The sequence below is a fragment of the Oncorhynchus gorbuscha genome, unplaced genomic scaffold (genome assembly GCF_021184085.1).
Source record: "Oncorhynchus gorbuscha isolate QuinsamMale2020 ecotype Even-year unplaced genomic scaffold, OgorEven_v1.0 Un_scaffold_10228, whole genome shotgun sequence".
NCBI lineage: Eukaryota > Metazoa > Chordata > Actinopteri > Salmoniformes > Salmonidae > Oncorhynchus > Oncorhynchus gorbuscha.
The window spans coordinates 1-11,437 of NW_025753029.1; the positions used below are offsets into that span (position 1 = coordinate 1).

Genomic DNA, 11,437 nt, shown 5'->3' on the forward strand with positions numbered 1-11,437 from the left:
ACGAAAACAACATGCAGTGGAACTGGCTTGGTGGTCCAGAGTGGAGGTCTCTTAGGGGTATGTGTTGCTGATGTGTTCAGATCAGAACAGCTCACCATCTGACTAATGACACGAAGCAGAGGAAGGGGTGTTGAGTGGACACACACACACACACACACACACACACACACACACACACACACACACACACACACACACACACACACACACACACACACACACACACACACACACACACGCTGACACAACAAGCAGGATTAAAGAGGCCTATCTGTTGAGACGTCCTCTGATCTGTTCTTCTGTGGTGGCTGTGTTGTGTGTCAACAGAGGCGCCTGGTGAAGTCGCTGGAGGACCTGTGTTCCCAGTATGATCTGACGGTACGGAGCTCCACTGGTGACATCATCCAGTTTGTCTACGGGGGGGACGGCCTGGACCCGGCCGCCATGGAGGGGAAAGATGAGCCGTTGGAGTTCAACAGAGTCCTGGACAACATCCGGGTGAGTCACACACGTGCTGCGGCAATACTTAATCTCACATGCAAGCACACACACACACACACACACACACACACACACACACACACACACACACACACACACACACACACACACACACAGAGACACAGACAGACATACACACACAGACAGACAGACATACACACACACAGAGACACACACACAGATACAGAGAGAGAGACACGCACACACAGAGACACACGCTCACACTCACACACCCATTATTCTCTTAGACCTCACCTGTCGTCAGTCTGGCATCAATAACATAAACAAGCCTACATTTCAAAGTGCCAGGCTTCAGAATGTGCAGACGGTGAAATGAGGATTTACCCAGCATGCATGTTGTCATCTCTATGTCTGTGTTGGTGATGCAGGTCAGCTGTTTGTTCACCTGCCCACAGTTACTAATAACACATCCGCACTCCTCCCTCTATCCCTCCATCACTCCTCCCTCTATTCCTACATCACTCTATCCCTTCATACCTCCTCCTCTATTCCTACATCACTCTATCCCTCCTCCTCTATCCCTCCATTTCTCCTCTTCCCTCCATACCTCCTCCTTCATCCCTCCATCTCTCTCTTCCCTCCATCACTCCATCACTCCTCTTCCTTCCATCCCTCCTCCCCTCTATCCCTCCATCACTCCTCTTCCTTCCATCCCTCCTCCCTCTATCCCTCCATCACTCCTCTTCCTTCCATCCCTCTCCCTCTATCCCTCCATTTCTCCTCTTCCTTCCATCCCTCCTCCCTCTATCCCTCCATCACTCCTCTTCCTTCCATCCCTCCTCCCTCTATCACTCTCTCTCCATCCCTCTCTCTCCATCCCTCTCTCTCCATCCCTCTCTCTCCATCCTCTCCATCCCTCTCTCTCCATCCCTCTATCCCTCCTCTCTCCATCCCTCTATCCCTCCTCTCTCCATCCCTCATCCATCCAACCCTCTATCCCTCATCCCTCTATCCCTCATCCCTCCTCCATCCTTCCATCCCCCAGTCTGTCCACACGTGTTCAGAGCAGCCAGCCCTGAGTAAGAATGAGTTGGTCCTGACAGCAGAGTCCATCATGAAGAGGAGTGACTTCAAGTGCTGCCGAGACAGCTTCCTCGAGGTAAATAACTATCACTTATCCACTTGTCTGCTTCTATGTCTTGCATTCAAAATGGCACCCTATTCCCTACATAGTGCACTTTAACCAGAGCCCTGGTCTAAAGTAGTGCACTGCATACCGTATGGAATAGGGAGCCGTTTGGGACCAGACTATATTATTGATTTTTAGATCTATTATCAACAGTAATGTCCCAGCCTATAGACTTATATCAGTCATCAGTAATGTCCCAGCCTATAGACCTATATCAGTCATCAGTAATGTCCCAGCCTATAGACCTATATCAGTCATCAGTAATGTCCCAGCCTATAGACCTATATCAGTCATCAGTAATGTCCCAGCCTATAGACCTATATCAGTCATCAGTAATGTCCCAGCCTATAGACCTATATCAGTCATCAGTAATGTCCCAGCCTATAGACCTATATCAGTCATCAGTAATGTCCCAGCCTATAGACCTATATCAGTCATCAGTAATGTCCCAGCCTATAGACCTATATCAGTCATCAGTAATGTCCCAGCCTATAGACCTATATCAGTCATCAACAGTAATGTCCCAGCCTATAGACCTATATCAGTCGTCAGTAATGTCCCAGCCTATAGACCTATATCAGTCATCAGTAATGTCCCAGCCTATAGACCTATATCAGTCATCAGTAATGTCCCAGCCTATAGACCTATATCAGTCATCATCAGTAATGTCCCAGCCTATAGACCTATATCAGTCATCATCAGTAATGTCCCAGCCTATAGACCTATATCAGTCATCAACAGTAATGTCCCAGCCTATAGACCTATATCAGTCATCAACAGTAATGTCCCAGCCTATAGACCTATATCAGTCATCAACAGTAATGTCCCAGCCTATAGACCTATATCAGTCATCAGTAATGTCCCAGCCTATAGACCTATATCAGTCATCATCAGTAATGTCCCAGCCTATAGACCTATATCAGTCATCATCAGTAATGTCCCAGCCTATAGACCTATATCAGTCATCATCAGTAATGTCCCAGCCTATAGACCTATATCAGTCATCAACAGTAATGTCCCAGCCTATAGACCTATATCAGTCATCATCAGTAATGTCCCAGCCTATAGACCTATATCAGTTATCATCAGTAATGTCCCAGCCTATAGACCTATATCAGTCATCATCAGTAATGTCCCAGCCTATAGACCTATATCAGTCATCAACAGTAATGTCCCAGCCTATAGACCTATATCAGTCATCAGTAATGTCCCAGCCTATAGACCTATATCAGTCATCAACAGTAATGTCCCAGCCTATAGACCTATATCAGTCATCAACAGTAATGTCCCAGCCTATAGACCTATATCAGTCATCAACAGTAATGTCCCAGCCTATAGACCTATATCAGTCATCAACAGTAATGTCCCAGCCTATAGACCTATATCAGTCATCAACAGTAATGTCCCAGCCTATAGACCTATATCAGTCGTCAGTAATGTCCCAGCCTATAGACCTATATCAGTCGTCAGTAATGTCCCAGCCTATAGACCTATATCAGTCATCATCAGTAATGTCCCAGCCTATAGACCTATATCAGTCATCATCAGTAATGTCCCAGCCTATAGACCTATATCAGTCATCAACAGTAATGTCCCAGCCTATAGACCTATATCAGTCATCAACAGTAATGTCCCAGCCTATAGACCTATATCAGTCATCAACAGTAATGTCCCAGCCTATAGACCTATATCAGTCATCAGTAATGTCCCAGCCTATAGACCTATATCAGTCATCAGTAATGTCCCAGCCTATAGACCTATATCAGTCATCAGTAATGTCCCAGCCTATAGACCTATATCAGTCATCATCAGTAATGTCCCAGCCTATAGACCTATATCAGTCATCATCAGTAATGTCCCAGCCTATAGACCTATATCAGTCATCATCAGTAATGTCCCAGCCTATAGACCTATATCAGTCATCATCAGTAATGTCCCAGCCTATAGACCTATATCAGTCATCATCAGTAATGTCCCAGCCTATAGACCTATATCAGTCATCATCAGTAATGTCCCAGCCTATAGACCTATATCAGTCATCATCAGTAATGTCCCAGCCTATAGACCTATATCAGTCATCAACAGTAATGTCCCAGCCTATAGACCTATATCAGTCATCAGTAATGTCCCAGCCTATAGACCTATATCAGTCATCAACAGTAATGTCCCAGCCTATAGACCTATATCAGTCATCAACAGTAATGTCCCAGCCTATAGACCTATATCAGTCATCAACAGTAATGTCCCAGCCTATAGACCTATATCAGTCATCAACAGTAATGTCCCAGCCTATAGACCTACATCAGTCATCAGTAATGTCCCAGCCTATAGACCTATATCAGTCATCATCAGTAATGTCCCAGCCTATAGACCTATATCAGTCATCAGTAATGTCCCAGCCTATAGACCTATATCAGTCATCAACAGTAATGTCCCAGCCTATAGACCTATATCAGTCATCAGTAATGTCCCAGCCTATAGACCTATATCAGTCATCAGTAATGTCCCAGCCTATAAACCTACATCAGTCATCAGTAATGTCCCAGCCTATAGACCTATATCAGTCATCATCAGTAATGTCCCAGCCTATAGACCTATATCAGTCATCAACAGTAATGTCCCAGCCTATAGACCTATATCAGTCATCAACAGTAATGTCCCAGCCTATAGACCTATATCAGTCATCAACAGTAATGTCCCAGCCTATAGACCTATATCAGTCATCAGTAATGTCCCAGCCTATAGACCTATATCAGTCATCAACAGTAATGTCCCAGCCTATAGACCTATATCAGTCATCAACAGTAATGTCCCAGCCTATAGACCTATATCAGTCATCAACAGTAATGTCCCAGCCTATAGACCTATATCAGTCATCAACAGTAATGTCCCAGCCTATAGACCTATATCAGTCATCAGTAATGTCCCAGCCTATAGACCTATATCAGTCATCATCAGTAATGTCCCAGCCTATAGACCTATATCAGTCATCATCAGTAATGTCCCAGCCTATAGACCTATATCAGTCATCAACAGTAATGTCCCAGCCTATAGACCTATATCAGTCATCAGTAATGTCCCAGCCTATAGACCTATATCAGTCATCAGTAATGTCCCAGCCTATAGACCTATATCAGTCATCAGTAATGTCCCAGCCTATAGACCTATATCAGTCATCATCAGTAATGTCCCAGCCTATAGACCTATATCAGTCATCAACAGTAATGTCCCAGCCTATAGACCTATATCAGTCATCAGTAATGTCCCAGCCTATAGACCTATATCAGTCATCAACAGTAATGTCCCAGCCTATAGACCTATATCAGTCATCAGTAATGTCCCAGCCTATAGACCTATATCAGTCATCAACAGTAATGTCCCAGCCTATAGACCTATATCAGTCATCAACAGTAATGTCCCAGCCTATAGACCTATATCAGTCATCAACAGTAATGCTATAGCCTATAGACCTATATCAGTCATCAACAGTAATGTCCCAGCCTAAAGACCTATATCAGTCATCAGTAATGTCCCAGCCTATAGACCTATATCAGTCATCAACAGTAATGTCCCAGCCTATAGACCTATATCAGTCATCAGTAATGTCCCAGCCTATAGACCTATATCAGTCATCAACAGTAATGTCCCAGCCTATAGACCTATATCAGTCATCAACAGTAATGTCCCAGCCTATAGACCTATATCAGTCATCAACAGTAATGTCCCAGCCTATAGACCTATATCAGTCATCAACAGTAATGTCCCAGCCTATAGACCTATATCAGTCATCATCAGTAATGTCCCAGCCTATAGACCTATATCAGTTATCATCAGTAATGTCCCAGCCTATAGACCTATATCAGTCATCATCAGTAATGTCCCAGCCTATAGACCTATATCAGTCATCATCAGTAATGTCCCAGCCTATAGACCTATATCAGTCATCATCAGTAATGTCCCAGCCTATAGACCTATATCAGTCATCATCAGTAATGTCCCAGCCTATAGACCTATATCAGTCATCAACAATGTCCCAGCCTATAGACCTATATCAGTCATCAGTAATGTCCCAGCCTATAGACCTATATCAGTCATCAACAGTAATGTCCCAGCCTATAGACCTATATCAGTCATCAACAGTAATGTCCCAGCCTATAAACCTACATCAGTCATCAGTAATGTCCCAGCCTATAGACCTATATCAGTCATCATCAGTAATGTCCCAGCCTATAGACCTATATCAGTCATCAACAGTAATGTCCCAGCCTATAGACCTATATCAGTCATCAACAGTAATGTCCCAGCCTATAGACCTATATCAGTCATCAGTAATGTCCCAGCCTATAGACCTATATCAGTCATCAGTAATGTCCCAGCCTATAGACCTATATCAGTCATCAACAGTAATGTCCCAGCCTATAGACCTATATCAGTCATCAACAGTAATGTCCCAGCCTATAGACCTATATCAGTCATCAACAGTAATGTCCCAGCCTAAAGACCTATATCAGTCATCAGTAATGTCCCAGCCTATAGACCTATATCAGTCATCAACAGTAATGTCCCAGCCTATAGACCTATATCAGTCATCAGTAATGTCCCAGCCTATAGACCTATATCAGTCATCAGTAATGTCCCAGCCTATAGACCTATATCAGTCATCAGTAATGTCCCAGCCTATAGACCTATATCAGTCATCAACAGTAATGTCCCAGCCTATAGACCTATATCAGTCATCAACAGTAATGTCCCAGCCTATAGACCTATATCAGTCATCATCAGTAATGTCCCAGCCTATAGACCTATATCAGTTATCATCAGTGATGTCCCAGCCTATAGACCTATATCAGTCATCATCAGTAATGTCCCAGCCTATAGACCTATATCAGTCATCATCAGTAATGTCCCAGCCTATAGACCTATATCAGTCATCAGTAATGTCCCAGCCTATAGACCTATATCAGTCATCATCAGTAATGTCCCAGCCTATAGACCTATATCAGTCATCAACAATGTCCCAGCCTATAGACCTATATCAGTCATCAGTAATGTCCCAGCCTATAGACCTATATCAGTCATCATCAGTAATGTCCCAGCCTATAGACCTATATCAGTCATCAGTAATGTCCCAGCCTATAGACCTATATCAGTCATCAGTAATGTCCCAGCCTATAGACCTATATCAGTCATCAGTAATGTCCCAGCCTATAGACCTATATCAGTCATCAACAGTAATGTCCCAGCCTATAGACCTATATCAGTCGTCAGTAATGTCCCAGCCTATAGACCTATATCAGTCATCAACAGTAATGTCCCAGCCTATAGACCTATATCAGTCATCAACAGTAATGCTATAGCCTATAGACCTATATCAGTCATCAACAGTAATGTCCCAGCCTAAAGACCTATATCAGTCATCAGTAATGTCCCAGCCTATAGACCTATATCAGTCATCAACAGTAATGTCCCAGCCTATAGACCTATATCAGTCGTCAGTAATGTCCCAGCCTATAGACCTATATCAGTCATCAGTAATGTCCCAGCCTATAGACCTATATCAGTCATCAGTAATGTCCCAGCCTATAGACCTATATCAGTCATCAACAGTAATGTCCCAGCCTATAGACCTATATCAGTCATCAACAGTAATGTCCCAGCCTATAGACCTATATCAGTCATCAGTAATGTCCCAGCCTATAGACCTATATCAGTTATCATCAGTGATGTCCCAGCCTATAGACCTATATCAGTCATCATCAGTAATGTCCCAGCCTATAGACCTATATCAGTCATCATCAGTAATGTCCCAGCCTATAGACCTATATCAGTCATCAGTAATGTCCCAGCCTATAGACCTATATCAGTCATCATCAGTAATGTCCCAGCCTATAGACCTATATCAGTCATCAACAATGTCCCAGCCTATAGACCTCCATATCAGTCATCAGTAATGTCCCAGCCTATAGACCAGTCATATCAGTCATCACCTATATCAGTAATGTGTCCCAGCCTATAGACCTATATCAGTCAACAGTAATGTCCCAGCCTATAGACCTATATCAGTCATCAGTAATGTCCCAGCCTATAGACCTATATCAGTCATCAGTAATGTCCCAGCCTATAGACCTATATCAGTCATCAGTAATGTCCCAGCCTATAGACCTATATCAGTCATCAGTAATGTCCCAGCCTATAGACCTATATCAGTCATCAACAGTAATGTCCCAGCCTATAGACCTATATCAGTCATCAACAGTAATGTCCCAGCCTATAGACCTATATCAGTCATCAACAGTAATGTCCCAGCCTATAGACCTATATCAGTCATCAACAGTAATGTCCCAGCCTATAGACCTATATCAGTCATCAGTAATGTCCCAGCCTATAGACCTATATCAGTCATCAGTAATGTCCCAGCCTATAGACCTATATCAGTCATCAGTAATGTCCCAGCCTATAGACCTATATCAGTCATCAGTAATGTCCCAGCCTATAGACCTATATCAGTCATCATCAGTAATGTCCCAGCCTATAGACCTATATCAGTCATCATCAGTAATGTCCCAGCCTATAGACCTATATCAGTCATCATCAGTAATGTCCCAGCCTATAGACCTATATCAGTCATCAACAGTAATGTCCAGCCTATAGACCTATATCAGTCATCAACAGTAATGTCCCAGCCTATAGACCTATATCAGTCATCAACAGTAATGTCCCAGCCTATAGACCTATATCAGTCATCATCAGTAATGTCCCAGCCTATAGACCTATATCAGTCATCAGTAATGTCCCAGCCTATAGACCTATATCAGTCATCATCAGTAATGTCCCAGCCTATAGACCTATATCAGTCATCAACAGTAATGTCCCAGCCTATAGACCTATATCAGTCATCATCAGTAATGTCCCAGCCTATAGACCTATCAGTCATCAACAGTAATGTCCCAGCCTATAGACCTATATCAGTCATCATCAGTAATGTCCCAGCCTATAGACCTATATCAGTCATCAGTAATGTCCCAGCCTATAGACCTATATCAGTCATCATCAGTAATGTCCCAGCCTATAGACCTATATCAGTCATCAGTAATGTCCCAGCCTATAGACCTATATCAGTCATCAGTAATGTCCCAGCCTATAGACCTATATCAGTCATCAACAGTAATGTCCCAGCCTATAGACCTATATCAGTCATCAACAGTAATGTCCCAGCCTATAGACCTATATCAGTCATCAACAGTAATGTCCCAGCCTATAGACCTATATCAGTCAATCATCAGTAATGTCCTGGGCCCAGCCTATATCAGTCATCAGTAATGTCCCAGCCTATATAGGGATAGACCTGGGCCCATTGGGCTCTATATAGGGACTAGTTTCAACCTGGGCCCATTGGGCTCTATATAGGACTAGTGTCAACCTGGGCCCATTGGGCTCTATATAGGACTAGTGTTAACCTGGGCCCATTGGGCTCTATATAGGATTAGTGTCAACCTGGGCCCATTGGGCTATATAGGGACTAATGGGCCCAGGACTAGTGTCAACCTGGGCCCATTGGGCTCTATATAGGGACTAGTGTCAACCTGGGCCCATTGGGCTCTAGGGACTAGTGTCAAGCTGGGACTATAGGACTAGTGTTAACCTGGGCCCATTGGGCTCTATATAGGGACTAGTGTTAACCTGGGCCCATTGGGCTCTATATAGGGACTAGTGTCAACCTGGGCCCATTGGGCAAATATAGGACTAGTGTTAACCTGGGCCCAGGGACTAGTGTTAACCTGGGCCCATTGGGCTCTATATAGGACTAGTGTTAACCTGGGCCCATTGGGCTCTATATGGGCCTAGGGCGGCAGGGTAGCTATATAGGACTAGTGTTAAGTGGTTAGAGCGTTGGGCTAGTAACCTGGGTCCATTGGGATTTGCTAGTGGTTAAGTTCAAACCCAAGCTGACAAGGTACAAATCTGTCGTTCTGCCCCTGAACAGGCAGTTAACCCACTGTTCTCAGGCCGTCATTGTAAATAAGAATTTGTTCTTAACTGACTTGTCTGGTTAAATAAAGGTCAAATAAATAAAAGAAACAGACGGCCTTTCCATCTGCCGAACACGGTGTTCTACAACGTTTTTTAATTTTTTTATTCCCACAGGCATTTCTTTATGCAATTTAATCCTTTACAATAGTTTATACACTATTAATCAAGCATGTTTGTGTCTTTGCGGGTTGATATACATCTGAGGCATATGCAGAAGGATGCCCAGCAACGTTCTCTAGTGGGCACTGATAGGCTGAAAGGCCAGGCAGTTCTAGTGTTAAAGACCTGTACCCCATGAGACCTCCGTGCTCTAGGATTCCTCCTAATAAAGACGTGTACCATGAGACCTCCGTGCTCTAGGATTCCTCCTTTAATGACCTGTACCATGAGACCTCCGTGCTCTAGGATTCCTCCTTTAATGACGTGTCCCATGAGACTCCGTGCTCTAGGATTCCTCCTGTAAAGCTCTGAGACTTCCGTGATTCCTCCTTTGACGTGTACCATGAGACCTGTACCATGAGACCTCCGTGCTCTGTGAGATTCCTCCTTTAATGACCTGTACCATGAGACCTCCGTGCTCTAGGATTCCTCCTTTAATGACGTGTACCATGAGACCTCCGTGCTCTAGGATTCCTCCTAATAAAGACGTGTACCATGAGACCTCCGTGCTCTAGGATTCCTCCTTTAATGACCTCTACCATGAGACCTCCGTGTAGGGATTCCTCCTTTAATAGGGATTCTCCTAATAAAGACGTGGTACCATGAGACCTCCTAGTACCATGAGACTTCCAGGGATTCCTCCTTTAATGACGTGTACCATGAGACCTCCTCTAGGTGCGTACCATGAGACCTCCGTGCTCTAGGATGAGACCTCCGTGCTCTAGGATCCTCCTTAATGACCTGTACCATGAGTCCCATGAGACCTCCGTGCTCTAGGATTCCTCCTTTAATGACCTGTACCATGAGACCTCCGTGCTCTAGGATTCCTCCTTTAATGACCTGTACCATGAGACCTCCGTGCTCTAGGATTCCTCCTTTAATGACCTCTACCATGAGACCTCCGTGCTCTAGGATTCCTCCTTTAATGACGTGTACCATGAGATGATTCCTCCTTTAAGACCTGAGACCTCCGTGCTCTAGGATTCTTAATGAGGATTCAGGGATTCTCCTTTAATGACGTGTCCCATGAGACCTCCGTGCTCTAGGATTCCTCCTAATAAAGACGTGTACTATGAGTACTGTGACTCGAAATGCATCTTTTCACATAAAATAAGCTTCTCTAAACATTAAAAGCATTTCTAAACATGTATTACCATTTATAATGTATGTTGTTCTAACAGGGTTTGTGTATATTGTTCCTGTTTCTTCATCAGTACAGGGTTTGTGTATATTGTTCCTGTTTCTACATCAGTACAGGGTTTGTGTATATTGTTCCTGTTTCTACATCAGTACAGGGTTTGTGTATATTGTTCCTGTTTCTTCTACCAGTACAGGGTTTGTTGTTGTTTGTCCTGTTTCTACATCACAAAGAAGCCTGTGTATATTGTTCCTGTTTCTTCATCAGTACAGGGTTTGTGTATATTGTTCCTGTTTCTACATCAGTACAGGGTTTGTGTATATTGTTCCTGTTTCTACATCAGTACAGGGTTTGTGTATATTGTTCCTGTTTCTACATCAGTACAGGGTTTGTGTATATTGTTCCTGTTTCTTCATCAGTACAGGGTTTGTGTATATTGTTCCTGTTTCTACATCAGT

The 11,437-nt window shown here is 43.6% G+C and overlaps 1 protein-coding gene across 1 annotated transcript; it reads left to right on the top strand.

Moving 5' to 3' along the window:
• Positions 1-327: 327 nt before the first annotated feature.
• Positions 328-1,720, top strand: LOC124030255 (DNA-directed RNA polymerase III subunit RPC1-like; the record flags this gene model as incomplete). The annotated part of the gene is made up of 2 exons (XM_046341678.1): positions 328-498; positions 1,508-1,720. Coding segments are annotated over 2 exons (369 nt in total), but the record flags the coding sequence as incomplete, so codon positions are not given.
• Between the last annotated feature and the right edge of the window lie 9,717 nt (positions 1,721-11,437).